General features: G+C 43.0%; 1 protein-coding gene across 2 annotated transcripts; it reads right to left on the reverse strand.

The window, feature by feature from the left end:
- Positions 1-1857: 1857 nt before the first annotated feature.
- Positions 1858-23178, reverse strand: greb1 (growth regulating estrogen receptor binding 1). Of its 2 annotated transcripts, none has more exons than XM_035532484.1 (31): positions 23022-23178; positions 22358-22465; positions 20364-20540; positions 19155-19337; positions 18920-19039; positions 18473-18604; positions 17647-17769; positions 17004-17126; positions 16494-16679; positions 14365-14715; positions 13637-13765; positions 13379-13480; positions 13056-13253; positions 12740-12920; positions 12470-12653; positions 11831-11967; positions 10474-10816; positions 10251-10366; positions 8712-8917; positions 7052-7545; positions 6680-6785; positions 6410-6565; positions 6158-6294; positions 5734-5895; positions 5380-5584; positions 5041-5203; positions 4478-4699; positions 4160-4295; positions 3707-3907; positions 3038-3176; positions 1858-2673 (listed from the first exon to the last, which is right to left on the reverse strand). In XM_035532484.1, the coding sequence occupies exons 1-31, from the start codon at positions 23176-23178 to the stop codon at positions 2510-2512; spliced, it is 5541 nt and encodes a 1846-aa protein (XP_035388377.1). In that variant the 3' UTR covers positions 1858-2509. The 2 variants fall into 2 exon arrangements, with proteins under 2 accessions (XP_035388377.1, XP_035388378.1); XM_035532485.1 differs by having other exon boundaries at positions 17004-17069; positions 22358-22468.
- Between the last annotated feature and the right edge of the window lie 434 nt (positions 23179-23612).

The following is a 23612-nucleotide window of genomic DNA, read 5'->3' on the forward strand; positions in this document are numbered from 1 at the left end:
TCACACAAGACAAATATGCACTGAAGCAGTCTATAGTAGAATCATTACACACAGCCAGAGTGGCACTGGAAATTCTTCTATCCATTCATACATTTTATATTTTTGTGTTAGCCCTCCTTTCATTATCGGTCAATTTCTAACCTCAGAACCGTTAAATATGCCTCAGTAACTGAGTGATGAACCAGTACCAACTCAACAACTACATTGGTGCCTCTACAACATCAGTGTTAATGCTCCACTGAGAACAGTAAACTGCCCAAATAACGACCAATCAGCAATGGTCCTGCTGTTAGAAACTGGGTGGATGAAGAACTCTTCATGCAAACAGATAGGACATAGTCTGTAACTGCACAGTGACATTTTAACCCCCTTAACATAAAGTGATGAACCTGTCATGTGACCCACTAAAAAAAACAAAACACACAAAAAAACCCCTCCACTATTGTTATCAGAAAGTTTGCAAACATAAAATGGCTTTATCATTTGGATACTAAATGTAAATTCAATAATTCAGCCATTTTTATAGTAAGAAATTCTATGGAAGGTATTTTTAAAACATCTTTAAAAGCATTCTGACACTGATGAGCCTTTCTCAGAATCAGGGCATCTGCAGCTCTGCTCTACTGGAAAATGTATTTTCTTCCTTTTACACCGGACTTCAGTGACATGCAATATAAGAGAACTGTATCCACATACATGCAGTGAGGATAGTTCCACTAATGCTTCTAACCCTCTGAGTATGTGCTGTTGTAATTGTCATGTAGGCATAGGTGTTTAAAAGTTTGGACTTAAAACTGTCAACTGATTGATTTAATGAATTTAACTTAACATTAATTTAATTCTACCTACTTGTTTGAGCTAATTCTCAACCCTAAACTATACACCTCTTAGATGTAGGCTAGAGATTGTCTAGCTGCACTGCCTTCTTGCACTATGTTGCCATAACCAGCTTTTTAAAAATTCTGCATTACATTTTTCTATAGAATGATAAATAGCTGCTCATGTTATCTACTGTTGTTATGGCAGCTGCTATGACTCAACTGGCTGGCTTTCACCAGTCACTTCTGCAGAAAAACATGGACGGTGATACTGTGATATGTGAAATGATTATTGTATAGCACGTTATTATCATAGACATACTGTATCTGTCTCACAGAGAGGAATGGAGGCTGTTACTTATTATTTATGTGTAGTGAGTGAATATAACCCGAATCCTTTCTTCACCCTGATATTACAGACATAGACATAGTCTTTTTGCTACAATAGTTACATCAATTACCTTATTAAAATTAAACAGTAAATTCCATAAAGTAATATTGCTGAAACATATATAACATAATAGAAAACAAGATGCAATATTACATTTTGGAGTATAAATTCATAGATAAATCTGGGCCTTCATGGCAACTGTACTAATGCTTAATTGCCATATATTGCAAACATCTTTTAAGATTCACTAGAATCTTACAGGAACAGAAGGGTTTCTATTTCCTTGCAGACTGTTTAACATTCAGTTCTTTAAACTCATCATTTATCAGCCACTTTTGTCACTGCTTGTATAATTAACTACTGACACTCAATACAGCCAACAGCTGACGCTATGCGTACCAGTAGAAATAGAAAGAGGTAGCATACAGTAAACAACTTCAGTAGCCATTGGCTGGTGACCTTGTTATGAAGTGACATAATTCAGTCACTACTGAAAGGGTTATGCCATTACATTGAGTAACACTAAGATTTTAAGCATATAGATATAATGACTATTGTCTACACTTTATGTATTATTATTATTAATACAGGGGAAGTTTGTATTTTGGTTTCATTAATTTGACTGATGAAACACATTTTAGCCATGACTCTAATAAATCTGTTCATTTTTATGGATGGGTTTTGGGCTTGACATTACAGTCACTTACAGACATTGAGGAGGTAGAAACTGATATTACTGTAGCGCCCTCTAGAGTTGGCATAGCAGGAGAAACAGCACAAGATGCAGCGTAAAGCAAAAAAAAAAAAAAAAGACAGACATTCTTGAACTGTACAAACCACACAAGCAATCTCTTAAAAAATAACAATAGCCAGCATACTTACATGGCATGATGTATGTGATGATGTAACGATATCACAGTACAAGCAAAAGAAACATCTAGAAAAATATTCTTTCTCCACAAAACATCTGCAAAATCTATATTTGATAGCTGTAAAATTCTCCATGAACAAATTGTTGCAATAATGGGAAAAAACTAAGACAGGAGTTATGGTCATTAAAATATGGTTGTGAAAATAAATAGAAGTTTTTGTAATATTGCTGATATGAAAACCAAGGATGTGTTAAAAGTAACATTTAATTTGGTCTCTTTGGAAACCATCAAAGAGAACAGAATCATCATGCAAACAAAACAACAAGGACAAAACAAAGGAAACTTCAGAACGCCGTATCCATTATATACACAGACAGCTATATACAGACGGTATAGTTCACGGCTCTTTGTTGGAGACTTTCTGACTGTCAGATGTGTTTCCCCGTGAGAAAGAAGAGTGGTTGGTCCTCTTTGGCATTGGCTGTCTGAAACTCGTCGCTCAGGCGGAACCTCCACCGGTCCTCCAGCTCCAGCCGCACCACCGTCTGACGGAGGGCGCTCCGATTAGGGCAGATGACACATAGGGTTGCCCCTGGGCCAGCAGAAAGAGCTATTAATGTTAAATAAGTAAACCTTTCTAATTTCCTCAGACACACAGGGACGTTTTGCACTGATGGCCATGAAACTCCTAAAAGGCTGAAGGCTGGAGAGGTGGAAACTGGGGAAGATTTAAACTAGACATGGTTGCATGCATGGATGGATGGATGAGACTGTTTACTTGGGGGAAATTTGGTTTAGAGTCATGGAATGCACTACAATGTGATTTGGCGTTTTAGTACTGGAACTGTAAAACCCCACTATGGACAAGATGAATTCTGGATTTGGTGAATATTTTACGCCAATGGATTTGGCAACATTTCGAGAGAATGTACGTGTAAATACTGTCGCACTCTGACCTTTCAGGAACTGGAACTTCTTGAGGAAGCCAGGCGTGACAAACGAGTCACAAAAATACAGCAGGAGTCCACTGAAGAGCAGACCAGCAGTGCTGATATTGATGGAGTGTGGCCTTGAGCTGACAAAGCACACCGTCGCCTGAGACACACGCACACACGCACGCACGCACACACACACACACACACACACACACACAAACAATATCAGGATCAAAGCCCTGCACTAGTTGCATTACTAAGTAACCTTTAAAATAACCTTAAACATCATTGGTCTTCTTATTTTTATTTTTATTTTTAGCCATGCTAAAATGTCCCCAGACCTCCATGACCTTTCAGCTGAGGATCAGTGGGGATTGGGGCATACTTTGGGGACAGTGGAGTTCAGGGCATACTTCAGGGGTAACGGGCATCAGTGCATACCTTAGTGGGGCTCAGGGCATACCTGGGGGGCAGTGGGTATTGGGGCATACCTCGGGGACAATGGGGATTGGGGCATACCGCAGGGACAGTGGGGAGTGGGGCATATCTTGGGGACATTGGAGAGTGGAGCATACCTTGGGTCTCAGTGGGGAGTGGGGCATACCTCAGGGGACAGTGAGGATTGGGGCATGCCTCGGGGACAGTGGAGATCAGGGTAAACCTTGTGTCTCAGTGGGTAGTGAGGCATACCTCAGGGCCCAAGTTGAGATAGCAGTCGACAGAGAGCACAGGATGGCTGCAGTTGCCAGCACTCAGGGGGAACAGTCGCTGGCTGGTGTGCTGCAGATACTTTTCCAGCAGAAGCTGGGCCGGTGTGGCCAGGAATAGGTGCTTGCTGTCTGGGGCACAGATGTACTGGGACGGCTGTACTGTTGTAGGTACATCTGTCATCTGGAGAGAGGTTTAGAGGTGATGATGCAGTAGGACACCAACCTGTGCTCTACTGTCAGCGTGATGATGATGATGTCAGCAGGATGACCCTAATTCCTACAGCCTTTCGAACAGGCTTCATGCGTGTATAGGTGAAGTTGTCCTAGTACTCCCAAAGCACATCTGTAATATTCTTTCTTTCTTCTTTACACCATTGAAAATAGGAGAAGACCAATGAAGCGTTGTTTATAGGGCTTCAAGAGATGAGCCAACCTTGGTTTTTATGATGAAGGTGCGGTATCCTCCGATGGCTATCTGCTTCTTCATCACGCTGAAGTTGTTGAAACGGCAGATGAGGAGACCAGCACTGTGAATGCGGAGGTTGAAGTCCACGTCATCACAGGTAAATCTGGTGTTGAGCAAGACGGGGGAAACATCTGTGAGTAATGAATTCAAGAATATAATTTCCTACTCTTTTCTGTTCCTTTTTAAAAATGCATTTGTAAGATTTTAGCTTAGAGGCACTCAATGAAATTCAGCTCAGCTCTTTTGTGTATGCAGGAAGAGCTCTGAGGGTATGCCTGAGCTCACCGGTTTTGGTTGTACCGCACATCCTGTGTCAGGTCCACATTGAGGAGCACAAAGTCGTGCAGGTGTCCCCGTGTAAACGGCTCTCTGCATCGTCCCGTCCTACCTCCCCAGCTCGACCACTTCCTCAGGCCACACATGCCATACTGGGTGATATCTGGAGAGGACTCCATATGCTGCAGCACCTGCTTCAGTGAAACATTCTGCTCGGATTCCACTGCACCGCTGTGAGCACCACACACACACACGTTTGAAAAAACAAATATATCACATCAAAGACATGTTCCCATGAAGGATATAATCTGAAGACACGTGGAAGTGTTTTCATTTCACTGCATATCTCTAATTTGGAAAATATGACAAAAACATGCTAATAATGAACAAGGGCTCTGAAGGGTCATCTGCAGTCCTTTTATCTAGTTTCCCTCACATAACAACCAATTGTTCCTGCGTGTAGTATTTTTAGGAGGAAAATTAATGTACAGGAATAATGACTAAGCTAAGCAGGGGAGCTCACAGGAACATGGAGAAAGGCCTTCACCACAAAGTGTACCCCATGGAGTCACCTTTTGGGGTCGATGTCCACAGCATTCCACATGACACAGGAATCGTCTGCAAGGATGATGAAGGGCCAGACGTCCTGAAGCCGGTTGTCATGCTCCATCCTCCGACTACGCTCAAGTTCCAGGTTATGGTAGGACAACTCCTTAATCAAAAAATGTGCTGCTCCTGAGAGAGAGAGAGAGAGAGAGCACACATGTGAGTGAGAGAGGGGGAGTATATTACAAGGGGTTCAGAAATTGCCCCCCACGTCATGGAAAATGTATGAATATTTTACTAGAGTAAGCTCGTATGATCCATCTCCTAGCAGGTTTATTTTGAGTGTTATAGGAAATCACAGTTACCTATACCAGCTCCATTAAAGATGGTGGGCAAAACCAGCATGATGTGATTAGGCCAGTATTTCTTGTAGACGGCCATCTCGTATTCTTTGATAACCAGGATGTGCAGGTGGGAGGCTCCATCCATGGCATGAAACAGGTTAAACAGACCGTGCTCGTGGCGTCCTGTGGTGGGTGTGAATATTGGGCTCTTGATGCAGTCGGGATTCTATAAACACAGTTAGGCCATTTTTAACGTGTATGACTTTGGCTGTAAGTTCCTAAAGACTAAAGTCTGACTGAACTTTCACTATTATGGATGTAAACTAACACCCTTTTGCCTGGATATCAGTGGTTGGCCCAATCGAGAGTCTGTACCCAATCAGAGCTGAGGGGCAGTCTCATGCTCTCGAGCTGGCCTCCTGGCTGGCTGAAGGAGAAGTGATGCTCTTTGGATTTGGGAATGATGAAATAGAGCTGGATCTCCTCACCAAGCAGCAGGTGAGAGAAGGTGAAAGCGTGCAGGGTGGACTCACACAGCTGGGAACACAAAGAAACAACTTCAAGGATTAAACGAAGGTTTAACACAGTACAGCCTCCCACATTCAAAAATCTTCCCTGCAAATGTGGCCAAGTGCATAATTCTTTACCAAGTAAGGTCACTTTGACTCCAATGTCTCCATTGCAAAATATAGACATTTTTTTTCAACTGGGCAGAAGTGAAAAAACTGAAGTTTTTTTTCAGGTTGTTTAGTACACACCCTCTTGCTCTTTTGATTATAGTAGACTAACATATAATCACCTGGTATCGAGGGTTGAAGCCCATGTACTGATGGCACTGTTCACAGTGATGGTAAGTATTGTATGCTGCATATTTGGAGAGCTTGATCCGTGCAGTACGTCGCCGAAGGTATACATCCTCCTGCCTTCGGTGGTTTCCTTTAAAAACACCCAAATAAGGAAAATCTGAACATATTTAATAACAAACCACATAATCAGCATATACCTGACAAATGAGCTTTACGCAGCTTATTTGGTTTTCTGTTGCTCTTACTCTCTGGTTTCAGAGTGAAATCAGGTGAGTAGATGGCACTGATGTCCTCGTATTTAGGGTCATAGATGGTGAAGTCAAAAGGCATTCCCCTCATGGTGTCAGCGTTAGGCCAGGACGCAACGGGCTGGTGATATTGACCCGACTCTGGCTCGGAACCTGGGGAGGAGCCACAGGTCTTGTGCACATGACCTCATATGACCCATATTCATTGCTATTCTTCATGACAATGTGAAAGGGTTTTAAAGTTTAAAGCTGAAAAGAGTTTGGTACTTTGGCAGTTGATGTCCTCTTCATCATAGATGTCCACCTCCATGAGTCTGATGAGCATGCGAGAGAGAATGCCCAGGAACTGCAGATACGCCCCAGTCTTTCCAACCTGGACAGACAGCACAACTCAATATTTCTCCCTCATATGTGGACATTTCCATGAAATTATCCTTCTCTGTGCATGTAATGCAGAAGTATGTTAATAAATATCTGGAAACATTTAACACAGAAATATCAAGTGTCTCAATAGCAGATTTTGTATTATAACCCATTGTGATATGATATTTTGGACATATTATACATTTATGGCATTTAGCAGACACTATCATCCAGAGTAACTTACAAAATTGCTTTGTTGTTAACACAGACAATTACCTGTGGTGGCCCACTGAGGAGCAGGCGGCGTGGATGGAAGTTGTCGCTGCGGCCCTCCGACCGGTTACTGCTGTCCATGTGGTGGGGCTTGGGTTTTGTCCACTGCCTGTAGTATAGAGACTGCTCAGTGCACGTCATCATCTTGCTGAGGAGGGGTCTGAAGGAGCTGTCCCACTCCACAGATGCGTGTGGGAGGAAAGATGTCGACTTTGGCAGGCCACTGGAATCCACTGTGGTGATGAGATCATAGAGGGCTTTCGGGAGGAGAACCACGGGGGGCCGGTTGAGGTCACGGGCCCAGGAGCAGGAGTAGCGCAGGGGCGAGTCTGGCGTGGATGAGGAGCCAGGGGACGTTGACTTGGAGGATCGCCTATAGGCTTGAGGAGTATCATCACTCACACTGGCTTGGCGTAGGCTCAGTTTGTGCGGTTTGTGAGGGGAGGAGTCAGACTGTGGATTCTGGGACTGATCCAGTCCGGGGAGTGCACTATTCACTGCAAACCACAAGGGGGAGGCAGAGAGTACAGGTAAGCAAAGTAATACTTTAAATGGTGTGCATTTAAAAAAAAATAAAGCACCATTGCATGCTAGAAAAGATTACTTTAAATATTAGAACTGGACTTATAACAGGAAAGGGTTTCACAGGAAATTCCATCACACTAAATCCCTTGCTTGCTTGCTGTCTATTATAATCACTCTCAAAAGTCATGTTCCACAAAAGAAATCAAACTTCTGTACTATGAACACACCAAATGCCAACAAATGCAACAAACACCATTATCTAAAGATGCTTCAACAGGCACAAACAAAATCAGAGGAAAGTTGACAAAGCATGACTTACATTACCTTAAAAAAAAACAACAACAAAAGAGTACAGATAAAATTATATATTTTTGCTTATGAAGCTGTATGTCACAAATAAACAAATAATTTTGGAATAAGTAGCTGATCAATTCAATGCATTAACTGCAATATGCTATTTTTTATATATTGCTTACTAATCATAACACAAATCAAGGAAGCAACTATGCTTTTGGACACGCAGTTTCCAGAGGCACTGTTTTCTCTGTTATAGTAAGCATGTTGGAGGAGGCTGAGGAGATGGAGGTTTGGGAGAGAGATCTCTTCTTCCAAAGTAGCGCGGCAGAAGGATGTGTACAACACACACAGTGTGGGCCCAATGCTCTCCCTCGCCATACATCTCTATCACTATTATCTTCTGACTGCAACATAGATCTGATTCAGCCAGATGACAACAATGTTTATCACTCAGTTCATGGCTCTTTTTTTTTTTCCTGCCCACTTCAGGTCAAAACATCTGTATTAGTGAAATGCGATTTGCAAATGAATTTTCCTTTCTGACCAAAAGACCAATTCACATAAACAAATCAATAAATTAACAGCTTCTGCCACTGAGCTTGAACATTGTAGCCAAAATATATTACTCATGGAGCTCTGAGTTGTTAATTAAACCACACACAATGTTATGCATTTAAAGACTGAGTGCACAGTTCTAACCTGTAATGTAAGTCATAAGCTTGCACTCTTGGACATGCTCTCTCCCCTCCCACCACAGCAGCACTAGGAGGGAATTTTGTCAATTCCCTTTCAGATGATGCTGGTAATTTGAACTGTGCCCCACTTTTCCCGAAAGCCTTACCATTGAGCGCATGCTCTTCCTCCTCGTTGTCAGTGCTGCTCGGCTTGTCGGGGTCGCTTTCGGACAGGTCGCTGGAGGTGGGCGGCTTGCGCTCGCTCCGTGGCTCCGCCCACACCAGGTAGGCGGCCAGGCCCAGCTCCTGCTCCAGGGCTGTGCGCTGCTGAGCACAGCAGCTCAGAACACGCTGATCACAGTATTTCAGAGACCTGCAGGTCACACATCAAACGCGGCACAGTGAGACGCACACGGCATGGCAAATAGTGCCTATTGTAAGAATACAGGTTCCCAATTATGTCTAATGTGAAATGTAGTATAAATGAAAGTAATTGGAAATAAAACGAAGCACCTTTACAAAAAGGTTTTTGCTTTGCATCGACCATCATATAAAGCGTCTGCTGATGTAAAGTTACATTAAAAAAGGAGATGAGGTCTAAGTCGTAGTCATTAGATAATATATGGCTTGGTAAGATTCTTCCCATTTTTTCCAGGATGCTTCAGCTAATTCATTTCCTCTAAGATGTCTGTGACTTATTTCCAGTAATCACTAATGATACTGAATGCATCTGTTATTTCTCAATCTGTCAAGCCCATATTGGCTAGGCTCGGAGAGGTCATTCAAAAGTGTTTAGTTCAGAATGAAAATTCTAGACTTTTTTTTTTTTTTTTAATAAAACTTGAAATAGGTTTATACTGATTCATCCCATTATTAGGTATACCTGCTAGTGGAACCTTTTGGTCAGTTCTTAGTATTCTGAGGTTAGATGATTCTCCGTATTGACAAGTTAGTTAGATCTATGCACTCAGAACTCAAACTCATGATAAATTGTCTTCTCTGCACAACTGTGCCAAGACTTCAGTGACCCCTTTCATGAAAAGAGGACTGATGATTGTCTAAACATTTTCTTGCAAAAACCTTATGCTGGAGATACAGCAGGTAGCAATGCCTAACAAGAACCATCTACCTGTTTCTTTTTTTGAAACACACACACACACACACACACACACACACACACACACACACACACACACACAAAAACACACACACCCAAACAACCCAAAACTTGCTATTATTGTTGTACTGGTTGTATTGTATATATGATTAGGTTTTTTAATGTGTAATTTTAGTAGTTTTTTAAATAGGGTTTTACATGCAAATGACATGTAAAACATACATACAGTCCAGATAAATAGCTTATAATTTCTTAGGTGTTCAAGTATAAATGTATATTAAAAGCATACACATGTCCTTTAATTAAAATTAGGCCATTAAAAGTTAAAACGACATATACTGGATAAATCACTATGGAGCAGTTCATTCAATATCGCTACAAAGCAGGTGTACCTAATAAAATCATCATTCAGTGTATATTCAGTGTATAGTATTTTTTTACAGGACAAGATGACATAACATATACATATTTATTTATACTCAGTAAAGCCAAATGCCACCTTGCCAGACTGATAATCTTCCTTAATGGAATGCTCAGACTGAGTAGTTACAGGTTAAAGCAGATGGTGCTTGAGATTAAGTGTGTGTACCTTGGCAGGGACTCTCCCATTGGGTCCATGCCAGTAAAGATAAGAATGCAGGGTAATGCCTCCAGCTCCAGATACGTGCGAGGAGTCCAGTCCGGGTCTTGGATCTTCAGCCATATCTACAGATACATACGGATGAGCAGCATATGGCCACTAACACACCGGTCACAGACAACATGGACACGTCTCTCCGGATGATTAGGAAGCACACATAGTGGGCAGATACCTTCAGCTGATTCAGGAAGTGCTTTCCCACAACGATCCCTGACATGGGGTCTCCCAGCACGACCTCAAAGCGGTCGTGCAGGCCGAGGAGGTCACGGACCCGGCAGAGCCGCTGGTGTGCCCGCGCCGCTAGCACCGGGAAAGGGATGCGGAGCAGGAGCATGTGGCCGTGTCGGCTGCCACAGGAGCCGGCCACGCCCAGCAGGCACTGAACCATCTCCAGTGTCTCCACGGAGGTGTGCTTCTGTAGCTGGGTCTGGCCGCCGGCCGTGGCCAGCAGTGCCATGCAGTAGTGCCGCAGCAGCACCTGGGTGCGGATCACCACACTGTGCAGCTTGGGGAACCTTTCAGAGGAAAGGGTATTCCTCAGTGTGAGTAAAAGAACAAACAAACAATAACAAAAACAAATTTGCATACATTACATATGGACAGCATAAAGTGCTTACAGAAAGTTTTCAAACCCATTCAAGTTTCCAACAGTTTGGCATGTTACAGACTCATCATAAATCATCTCTACACACAATACGGCACAATTCCAAAGCAAAAATCTTTTTTTTGGAATACTCTGAAAATGTATTAAAAATAAATGACTGAAATACTGCATTTATATTCAGTCCCTTCATATGTTAAATGTCCCTTCATTATGACACTCACTATTGGGCTCTGGTGCATCCCACTTCTACCAGTGGTCCTTGAAATGTTTGAAATGCTTTCATGATTAAACAGAAGTGGCTTCAGGAAAACTGTGAATGTATCCAGCCAGAATTCAGACATAAACCCAACAGAGCATATCTTGAGAGATGTGAAAATGGCTGTGGTCCAACACTCCATCAAAACTGACAAGCTTGAAATATTCTGACAAGACGAATGGGAGAAACTTCCAAGCGAAAAGCTATGGCAAGCTTGTAAGCTTCTTTCCAAGAAGAATTGAGGTTATTATTGCTGCCAAAGGTGCCAAAATACTAAAGGGTTTTAAATATGTAATATTTCAGGTTTTAATTTTTTAATACATTTACAAAATATTCCAAAAATTTGTTTTTGCTTTGTGGAGTATTGTGTGTAGATTAATGAGAAAGAAATGCCTTGAATCCACTTGATGAGTTTGAAGCTTATGAAAATGTGTAGTACTTGTAAGGGTCTGAAAACCTTCTGTAGGCACAGCATGTCCTGTACATGTCATTTCATTAACTAGTATAGTATGCATAAATTAATATAAATAAGAGAATTGCACTTACATGAATATACTAATGATCATTTCTGTCTATAGGACCAAGTTCATGGAAACAGTGAAGTAGGAAGAACGAGTTCTGCAGTGTTTACAGAGGGGCACTGTGCACTGGTAACGGGTAGGAATGTACCTCTCCTCTAGTGCAGCCACCATGCTCTCGAACGAGCTGTCAAAACGCAGCAGAGGCAGACTGTTCCCCGAGCGAGTGGACTCCAAAAGCTCAGTCACACCAAAGTACTTTGTTTTCTCCTGATACAGATCCACATCCTACAAATACAGAATTATTATTAAACTCTAATAGTAAAAAAATCAAACTTTAAAATGACTATGGAATCTTTGAGTGGTTCTGGGTTTAATACTTTTTTTTCCCCATTTTTAATCCATTTCTCTCCCAACTTCCCTTCCAGTGACTAGCTAGTTAGATAGCTAATCAGCTCTCGTCTGTCATATGACAAATACCACTGTGCAGGATATGGGCAAGCACCATATCTTTTCAAGCTGCTGCCCAATGTGAAACACACACAGAAGAAAATGCTAACTGCCCTCATTAGCAATCATGAGCACACAGACATCCACAATTGGCTAGTGTCACTGTGGTCGACAGGGAACAAAATAACACCATCCCTCCCCACCCAGAGTGCAGTGCCAGTTTTGCCCCCTTTAAGTCTGGCCACCGATGGCTGTGACTTCATCGGGGCTTGAACCAGCACTTTTCTGTTGCACCACTGAGTAACTGTTTAATACATTAAGCAAGTGCTAATATATTTACATTGTTGAATGGCCAGTGGATCTCATTATAAGGGCTGATGCGTGTGTTCTGAGTCTGCAGGGCGAAGGGGAATGATGTCACGTGGAGAGTCAAGATGTTGGCCGCCTCTTGAATCTGCCTGGAGTTTAGCAGGCTGTCTACCATTCCTGAGCTGGGATCGCCCGCGAGTCTGCCGTACTGTTCACTGCAGTATGCAGACGGAATTACAGTGCTGATGATGACTGAGCAAGCAGGATTTACAAAAAATGGAAAACAGGAGAGTGCTGTTACCTGCTAATATCCCAGTGTGCATGGTCATGCACCAGTATGAAGAGGGTGTAGGGGTTCAACTTGGATTTATGAATGAGGCCATTGATCTTTGCCACTGCACTCTGGTCTAGCTTTACAACATACTGTTCAGCACCCTTTGTAGATGGGCCATCCTGGTCCAGACCCAGCTCCTGCAGGACCCCTGCGGAAGAACAAACCACCAAAGCAGTGGGAATAGGCTAGTTACTAATCTAACTATTACCTTTGCACTGGCAAACTATAAGGCTCCATTCTGCTAAATGCAAGTGGTCATAAGGCCAGAAGCCCAATCTTATACCTGAGCTGCAGAGGTGCTGGGCAACTTGCTGAAAGGTGACCTCGGAGGGAGGCACACAGATCAGGAACTCCACCTTGTCGAACGAACCAAGGTCCAGGTTGTGTGTGCTGGAATCGGCAATGGCACACACGTGGGACAGCAGTTTCCGAGCCACTGCCAGTTGAATGGGCCGGATCTCATGCCACGTGACCCGGTACTCTGTTAAAGAGTTACTGGGTTAGATACTGCATATGGATTTCATCCTAAGCCACCTGTATTTCCCAGGGTAATTCAGGTGCAGAGTTTCATGATAGGATGTGGCGTGTTTACAGAATGAGATTTACCTGAACAAGTGGGTTCTCCAGTGTGCTCCTGTCTGTAACCCTGAGCAGAGGGGCTAGCACTCTCCAGACTGGCTTTCTCCAACACAGCCTCCAAATCTTCATCTAACAGTGTTATGAGAGGTTGGAGTTAAAACATTGCAGATCCATTTGGACTGATCTAGGCACAATTCTCTCCCTTGGTGCAAGTTGGGGATGGTGTGCTGGAAATGGCCCCCATCAGCAATAAAGAGAACGTTTCTAAAGGGAAAGCAGCCTTACCTGGCCCTAGTGAGCTAAAGGAGGCCTCTAGCTCTGCAGTCATCCCAGAGGAGAGTTCCTGCCTGATCTCCCTCATGCAGTCGCTGGGAGAGATCATGCTTTCTGCAAGTGCTCGTGTCTGGTGCTTCCCTGCAGAGAAAACAATGAAGCATAGTTCATGATCTCATTTTACCATGAAGAACCATGAATAAACACAAAAAACCCCATAAACATATTTTAGCAAACTTGTCTTCTTCAGACCTTCTGCATTTTTATTACAGGTGGTAAACATCTTAACTGAGCTGTCTAAAAATGAGACAAATCTGGACCAGTAAAAGTGCTACATTGTAGTGCAGATGACAGATGGGATTCAGGTTCAGATCCTGGCTGTATGGAAGGACAAAATGGAGTTACTCAAATTGGTATACCTGTTGCAATAATAGACAGTTGTGTGCTTGTGTACAGTTTCTTGGCTACACTGACAAACACCACTGAGCTGCTACAGTTTTAGGCTATGGTCTCAAAGCAGGAAGCTAGCACTCAGCCCCAGCTCTCAGATATGAATGGTACCATTATTCGAGTGGGTAGTTACCAGCTGTTACACTGGGAGAAGTCTATGACTTCACAGGGAGAACACATTGAATAATAAATGAATTTGTCAATACATGATCTGTTAATATGTCCTCATATCCAAATTACATGAGCTTGTCCAGCCCACACAACATCTGGCATTCAAACAAGCTTCCTACCTGTTACTACAACGCAGGACTCAGTCTCTTGGCTCCTGCCCATGCAGATGATGACCACATAATGTGTCTGACTCAGCCTGCCTTCCAACAATCTCTGGAAGGTGTCATCCAGCGCCTCAGCCAGAGATGGTATCGTGTCCAACACCAGCACGGACTCTCCACAAGAGCTGGTGGCCAGCTTGGCCAGCCAGGGCAACTGGGATGAGGTGAGAGGCTGGGCCAGCCCCAGGATAGGGGTGGGAAACTGGGCATGGTTCTGCTGGTACTGCCGGATTTCTGTTAGATGTGACTCACGCCAGGAACGCGTGAGGATCTGTTCCAGGTCTTCCATCAAGGGCACCTGGTCAGGGGCTGGGATGACCCGCATGAAAATCCAGATGAGATCATTATCACATGTACAGAATACTTATACCTGCTATGTAGTCATGGCTTATATTTTTGAAAATAATTTTAATAGTAATAATAAATGGCCGTTTTCTAAATGCATACACACACACACACACACACACACACTGCCTGGCTAAAAAAAAGGTCACACTCTAATATTTCCTTGGACCGCCTTTAGCCTTGATTATGGCACATATTCGCTGTGGCATCGTTTCCACACGCTTCTGCAATGTCAAAACATTTATTTCTGTCCAGAGTTGCATTAATTTTTCCCCAATATCTTGTATTGATGATGGGAGATTTGGACCACTGCACAAAGTCTTCTCCAGCACATCCCAAAGATTCTCAATGCGGTTCAGGTCTGGACTCTGTAGTGGCCAATCCATGTGTGAAAATGATGTCTCATGCTCCCTGAACCACTCTCTCACAATTTGAGCTGATGAATCCTGGCATTGTCATCTTGGAATATGCCCGTGCCATCAGGGAAGAAAAGATCCATTGATGGAATAACCTGGTCATTCAGTATATTCAGGTAGTCAGCTGACCTCATTCTTTGGCACATAACGTTGCTGAACCTAGACCTGACCAACTGCAGCAGCCCCAGATCATAGCACTGCCCTGACAGGCTTGTATGGTAGGCACTAGGCATGATGGGTGCATCACTTCAGCCACCTCTCTTCTTACCCTGATGCACCCATCACTCTAGAACAGGATAAATCTGGACTCATCAGACCACATGACCTTCTTCCATTGCTCCAGAGTTCCATCTTTATGCTCCCTAGTAAATTGAAGCCGTTTTTGCTGGTTAGCCTCACAAGTGGATTCTTAAGGCTACACAGCTGTTTAGTCCCAATCCCTAGAGTTCCCTTTGCACTGTGCGTGTGGAAATGCTCTTACTTTCTTACTTTCTATTAAACATATAACTGAGTTCTACTGTTGTTTTCTACGATTTGATTTCATCACGTTTAAGTGATTGCCGATCACGATCATTCAAGATTTTTTTCTGACCACATTCATTCCTCAAAGATGATGTTTCCCCACTGTCCTTCCACTTTTTAATAATGCATTGGACAGTTCTTAACCCGATTTTAGTAGTTTCAGCAATCTCCTTAGATGTTCTCTCTGCTTGATACATGCCAATAATTCGACCCTTCTGAAACAGATTAACATTTTTTCCACGACCACAGGATGTGTCTTTCAACATGGTTGTTTAACAAATGCAGTAATTATCCAATGGGAGGCTCTTACCTATTTGCTTAGTTAAATCCATGTGGTGACCTTTTTTTGGCCAGGCAGTGTGTGTGTGTGTGTGTGTGTGCATATATATATATATATATATATATATATATATATATATATATATATATATATATATATATATATATAGAGAGAGAGAGAGAGAGATAGAGAGAGAGTGAGAGATTCAAAGTTGTAGTAAAGTACGGAGTTTCCAGAGAAACAGGACGTTTTGGACAGAGATCTTTCAGCCGCTGTGCAAGCAAAGTGCTTTTATATATATATATATATATATATATATATATATATATATATATATATATATATATATATATATATATATATATATTTTTTTTTTTTATTTTTTTATTTTTTTTTTTTTCTGGTTTCAGGTGCGCCTCACTAGATAGTACTTACAGTGGGTACCTGCCATTAACTGAACAACTTAGGCATTAATGTGTGTGTGGTAACTCAGTATTAAGTGTGTGAACAGTTGGTTCTCTCACCGAGCTGCACCAGGTAGTAGATGGTGAGAAGGATCTGCATCTCAGTGGAGAGTGGCTGGATGGATGAGGCGCCATGCTGTTCATAGATGCGTGGGAGCGTCTGTGAGCCCTGGTAGCACGACTGCAGCCGTCCATTCACCAGTACCTCACCTGTGTTCCCACACAGACGTGGTAGAGCCCCGTGACCTGCAGAGATACACACACACACACACATGCATGCACACACCCAAACGCATGAATGCACACACAGATACACACACACATGGATGCAGACATGGTGGTGACCCAGGTGGTGTGAATGTTCATGGGGGCAGTGTTGCACTAAGGCCAAATGCAGCTCATACCAGACTAAACCACCAACGACAGCATAACACATGCAGGCATGCTAATAAATCCTTCTGACATTTCTGAATGGTGTTATGGAGTATATGAACCTTAAAGTACATATTTAGATCCACAGAGCATTATGAATGTGCTTTGTGCTTATACAGGCTATGGAACACATCTCACCTTTAAAGATGACTGGCTGCAGTCCACATGTCTGGAGCAGGTTATCAGGCACTGTGACAGACTCTCCTGGAGGGAAGAGTGGTGAGGAACCCTGACACAGAAATCCTGAAGTCCTGTTGTCTGCTACATGCACACACACAAAAACTCTCAGCGTGATGTACTGGCAACAATGCGACAGTTTGAAATCTCTGATATGTATTCAGCTGAAGTTGTGCTAACATACAAACCACCCAGACCAGACATGCACAGTCATTCAGCAATGCTAAGCACTAGAAGTAGTGACAGCTGCAGAGCTAGCATCCACCTACACAAAGTGCACAAACCTAAATCCCAAATCACAATAATGTCAAGCAACTTTGATCACCGTTTGAGGCATCTGATTATATTGTGTGTGTGTGTGGTTGTGTGTGTGTGTGTTTTGCACTCTACTCTGCAGTTGGCCACTGAGTACTGGCTGGGAACACTTCATTCCAGGACTAATGAGAGACATCTCTAACATCACGTTCTTCCTAGACAGCAGAACCTTCTCTAGAGCACATGTTCTTGCTGACTCACATCCACTGAACAGCTGAAAAAAAAAACCTCAACAGATTTCACCCTTTGAAGTCTGAGGTAGTGAACAGCAATCCAAAGAAGTATGTACCTGACTTTGTGGCACCGACTGTGCTGGATGGAGCAGGTCTATGAGCAGCTTCAGAGGGTCCTGAGGATTCTGGAGACCAGCCCTTGTGTCTCTTTTTGGGCGGCCCCGTGTTTGCAATGGAACCTTAAAGGAGAAATGGGATCACCACTTTTGGAAAAATAAAATATGTGGCTTGCTAAACACTGCAATGTAACATTGTGATACTGACAAGTGATACTGTTCCTGTGTGAACATAATGGAGTGTGATGATTAATTAATATTGGGGAAGCCTTGGGTCTACTCAGCAGTCACTCAGTTTTACTGTAAGTAGACTGTGATAGCACATGTGTTTTGTATTCTGATGTTACAGGTCAAGAAAAGTGAGGAAGCAAATGATGAGGTGTGAAACCCCACTACTAAATTCTGTTTCACAAAGAAAACTTTGCATTTTACAACAACACTGACCATGAGAGGGCAAAGGGAGAAAAAAAGAAGAGCTTTTTTTTTTTTTCAAACAACTGCTCTTTATGGAGGTGCCGGCCTGAGAGGGAAGCGCTTTTACTGCGCCAACAGCTGAATAATAACAGACAGTGAAAACAAAAGCAGCAGAGGAAAAGGACTAGACTATACAGCTGGGCTTAAGCACATGAGGCACTTTAAATAGGAAACACTCTCTTTCATGGAGGTGTGAAGTCTGACAAGGAGAACCCCCCACAGCCCATCCCCAACCCCTCCTCCACCCCCACCTAAGGCAATTAAACAGTGGGAGTCTCTCCTTTGTCTAGTTTAGCACACCAAAGCTATTTTTTGGTTTAGTATCAAAGTGGCTTTTCCTGGAAGGCATTACCAATAACTGTGAGCCTTCCTGGGCCATAAGCTGCCAGGCTTGCCTGGGGCAAAGGCTGCTGGGATATGGGAATGTGGCTGCCATTGGTCATGGGAAGGGAAGTTTCAGACACATGGAGATGGCCATTCAGATCTGTGGAACAGCCGTGCAAGAAATCATACAAACTACAAAGAATGTCATCAAGCTATTAATTTTCACTTGTATTATAATACCTTAACTGGACGTTTATTATGCACAGAGTAAAATACTAAAAAAGGATATTACTGTAAACTTACAAAATTAAAATGTTCTGTGTTTACCTGTAGCATCAAGAACGTGCAAAAAAGTTATTTTTAGAAAATAATTAATCAAGCTCTTCTGCCTATCTAGACTAAATTGATTTTCTGAAATCACAGTCATTCAAGGTAGAGTATGGATTTGTCTGTATTTACAGCTATGTAAGCATACCTGTGTAGCTGGCTGAGTTGGGGCCTGCATGTCCTGAGCTGGCCAGAGGGTCATTAGCCCCAGGACCAGGTGCTGGCTGCTCAGTACAAGCCACAGAGGAGGTCTGTCTTGCACGGCCATCTACACAAAGACGAGCGCAGAAAAACACCATTCAACCTTATACCACACACCTCACCCCAGTTAAAAACCTTCACCACTCTACTACTATGTGCAGAAAGGCATAGGCGAGCCTTACTTATTCCTTTCCAGCAAATGGGTGGGCCCTTAACAAGCACCCCTTGAGCACTGCGCAGCAGGTGGTATTTTAAGTGCTTCTGTTTCTTGGGCTGCGTGGTGAGCTTCAGGTTGATGTGATTGGAGAATTCGGTGAAGTAGCGGAAGCCCTTCTCGCCGCAGCCAACGCAATTCCCCGAGAAGCCTGGAGAACCATTCAAGTCAATCATTTTAAATTTTATTTGTGTAGTGCTTTTAACAAAGCAGGAATAAAGATCTAGAGCCATAATGAACAAGCCAGTAATGAGATGCAGCCAAATCCATCCTCCTTTAACCAACACTAGATAGCAACTTTCATAAACAAATTTATCATAATAGAAAGAGACATGCAGCATCTCTGAAAATTATGATCAAATTATAATAAATTAAGGTCCGCAGTATTCAGGTGGGCAGTCTGCTAATTTGCACATAAATAGTGTTTCCAACAGTAAAGTATGTTAAAGAACAGAGAGGAGAGTCCTGTGAGGGCGTCTATAAGAGAGCGAACAACTGTTCTCTTCTGAGTCACTCCACTTGCATCATCTCATTATGTGGCATATCGTCTTTGGCTGCGTCAGAGGCTGAAGCACAAACCAGCTGAAATTTAGTTGGCTGTGTTCATTGTTAGCTTGTTTCCATAGTCACCGTAGGCTCTGAGCTGATGCAGGGGCCATAGAAACCAGACCATGAGTTAAAAACATCTCTGGGAGAAGTGCAAATCCATGTGCACCAGACTGGGGTGCCCTGACCCAGATACCGGAGCTTAGACCACCCCACTCTCTCTCTCTCTCTCTCCCTCAGTTTTTCTGTGAATTCAGCCCTCTCTCTCTCTCTCTCTCTCTCTCTCTCTTTTTTTTAAAATATATTATTACTATGCAAAAAGTCCAGAATTTGAGTGCACTCTACATTAGGTTCCACAACATTAAGCTCCACAAGTGCATTGATTCACTTAAACTCTGGGTACAACATTTGGGTTTAAAGCTGATAGTAAGAATTTGGTTAGTTGCTCTAAAGGTTTTCAGTAGGTAACAATCTTTGATATTTTGGTTAGAAGATCCTCAAACTGACATTCACCACGAATATGCCTTTGGGCAGGGAGGATTTGGTTTCCAGTATTAGCTCACTAGATGCTACCATTCGCAGTAATGAGGTCATAACACTGGGCGCCTATGTGAACCCTAGTGGCTCTGACCTAAAAGTGCATTACGCCCACGCTCATCTGGGAGAAAGCGCTGGTCCACTGCACAGACCAGTATGTGGTCAGGGATACTGGGAGACTTGGCCCCAACCAGCAGGAATCCCGTCGGTACATCTACACATTCAGCAGACATGGAGGCCAGACGCAGGTCTTTCCCAGCCTGACAGAACCCTGTCAAGCATACAAAGACAGACATTAGTTAATTAGTTAAAGTGGATTTAATCACAACTACACAAATGAGCTTTCAGTATAGGGCTTTATTGAATAATTCTGTTGTACTGTTCTGTACACTGAACTGGTACAGTTATACATGTACAACCATACCAAAGCTGTACCTCTCCTATTCCTGCAACTACGCAAGAACTACCACTCTCTAACCACTCAAACAGTACCACTCTCTAACCACTCAAACAGTACCACTCTCTAATCACTCAAACAGTACCACACTCTAACCACTCAAACAGTACCACTCTCTAACCACTCAAACAGTACCACTCTCTAACCACTCAAACAGTACCACTCTCTAACCACTCAAACAGTACCACTCTCTAACCACTCAAACAGTACCACACTCTAACCACTCAAACAGTACCACTCTCTAACCACTCAAACAGTACCACTCTCTAACCACTCAAACAGTACCACTCTCTAACCACTCAAACAGTACCACTCTCTAATCACTCAAACAGTACCACACTCTAACCACTCAAACAGTACCACTCTCTAACCACTCAAACAGTACCACTCTCTAATCACTCAAACAGTACCACACTCTAACCACTCAAACAGTACCACACTCTAACCACTCAAACAGTACCACTCTCTAACCACTCAAACAGTACCACTCTCTAACCACTCAAACAGTACCACACTCTAACCACTCAAACAGTACCACTCACTAACCACTCAAACAGTACCACTCTCTAACCACTCAAACAGTACCACACTAACCACTCAAGCAGTACCACACTAACCTTTCAAGCAGTACTACTCAAACCACTCAAACCGTACCACTCTCTAATCACTCAAACAGTACCATACTCTAACCACTCAAACAGTACCACTCTCTAACCACTCAAACAGTACCACTCTCTAACCACTCAAACAGTACCACTCTCTAACCACTCAAACAGTACCACTCTCTAATCACTCAAACAGTACCACACTCTAACCACTCAAACAGTACCACTCTCTAACCACTCAAGCAGTACCACACTAACCACTCAAGCAGTACCACACTAACCTTTCAAGCAGTACTACTCAAACCACTCAAACTGTACCACCCTCTAACCACTCAAGCAGTACCACACTAACCACTCAAGCAGTACCACACTAACCACTCAAGCAGTACTACTCAAATCACTCAAGCAGTACTACTCAAATCACTCAAGCAGTACCACACTAACCACTCAAGCAGTACTACTCAAATCACTCAAGCAGTACCACACTCTAACCAGTCAAGCAGTACCACACTAACCACTCAAGCAGTACTACTCAAATCACTCAAGCAGTACCACACTCTAACCAGTCAAGCAGTACCGCACTTTATGTGACAAACTGAATCAGCGCTGTAATGGAACTAATCTTTAAGTGTAACACAGTACACAGTGTAAACAATGGGGTTACTAAACAGTAAGGAAATTGCCACATACAGCAAATGTAAACTGCAATATGACCAAACTTCAGGGGAGGCTTGACAAAATTGCTAGTTTAAAAATGAAAGGCACACTGTAGAATGAGGAAAAATGACTGTATATTAATCCATTTATCACTGCCATTTCTGACCAGCATGCCGATCAAACACACAAAAAAGCTCTGACTTCCTGGGTGATGCTGTTTTAACCAGGACTGCAGCATTCTGATGCAGTGGGTACTTTGTAAGCACTACTTTGCAGCATTGCACAACCACATGTTCCAGAGAGCAGTGGTATGACATCATATTTGTGCTGTTTGACGCAGTGGTTACCATGCAGCTCTTGTGCTCTCACCATCAGTGGTGCAGCAGCCTTCTGGTGGAGGCTTTATCTGGTATGGAATGGGAGGACTGTTAGACTCTGAGCCATCCTCATCATCATCTTCCTCATTCTCCATTTGGCCTTCTGAAAACACAATTTGTGACTCTTGAGTTTGTTAGTTAGCCTAGCATAAAATCACGACATGCTGGAAGTCTTCCCTGATAATGCTCTTCAAAGCCCGGAATACAGTTGTTTTCAGGCTTGTTTTGAGAGGTTTTGCCTTCAGGTCTCACTGGGATTCAGATTTGGGGGTCTGACCTGGCCAGAGGTTTGCATCTTGTGAACCTTTGGCTGTCATGTTGCTGGATTCTTCTTTTTATGGGAGTCTTTTACAAATCTGTACGTGGTCTATATACAGGATAGTGTTACAAGTCTGTTCAACAGTTTTTCTTCATGACTGGACATTTTTGGGTCATGCAGTAGTGTGGCTGGCTGCGGTTTATCAGTTTGTAACCTATATCGAATCTCACCAATGTAGTAAAGCAGCTGATTTACTATATCTAACACCCAACTGATTTATTTAAGGTTCAGGATGGTCTGTTTTGCTGGCATGGACCGTTTGGTCCTGATATCAACACACAACAGAAACAGTCTTCAGAAACCAGTGTACCACTAGTAGCTGAGGAGTGAGTCCTACCATTCGGAACGCCGGGCCTCTGCTCTGGCTCCAGATAGAGCTGTGAGAACACGGGTCTGGGTACCACGGTGCTGGAGCGCAGAGACGCCTCAATGGAGTTGTGCAGGACCTCCTCGAAACGCGTGGTGCGCAGCTGACCCGCATACGAATTGCCCATCTGCTTTAGAATGGATGGAACAAAGGTAGTTGCAACAAAACGAGGCAGAGAAAGAAAATGTCCATGCAGGAAGAAACAAAAAGGGCACATACAGTCTAATAATTAAATCCAGGCCTATTACATTCCCAAAAGGACGTGACAAACACTCTCCATTCCAAGAAAAATAAGTAAGTGAAATTTATCTACAGACAGAAGTCAGGAACCATCACAAGATATATACCTGGATGCGGTGGTTAGTACCAGCACATTATTACTTCAACAGCTAAATTAAGCAATATGGAGCCCATGGAAAATCCTGAAACCCACCACACCTCACATCTTACTCAAAGAACCTACACCTCACATCTTACTCAGAAAAGCCCAAACCTCACATCTTATTAAAAAAACCCAAAAACCTCCACATCTCACAACTTACTCAAAAAAGCTTATTTGAA

Source organism: Electrophorus electricus, chromosome 13 (assembly GCF_013358815.1).
Source record: "Electrophorus electricus isolate fEleEle1 chromosome 13, fEleEle1.pri, whole genome shotgun sequence".
Taxonomy (NCBI): Eukaryota; Metazoa; Chordata; class Actinopteri; order Gymnotiformes; family Gymnotidae; genus Electrophorus; species Electrophorus electricus.

Bases quoted from the DNA above. Each gene is read 5' to 3' on its own strand.
- greb1 (XM_035532484.1), bottom strand. From the start codon at position 23,178: ATGGGCAATTCGTATGCGGGTCAGCTGCGCACCACGCGTTTCGAGGAG. The intron at 18,605-18,919 runs GTATGCTTACAT...GCTGTTCCACAG, and splicing joins CAACTCAGCCAGCTACACAG to ATCTGAATGGCCATCTCCAT. The intron at 3,908-4,159 runs GTTGGCTCATCT...ACCTCTCTCCAG, and splicing joins CCTTCATCATAAAAACCAAG to ATGACAGATGTACCTACAAC.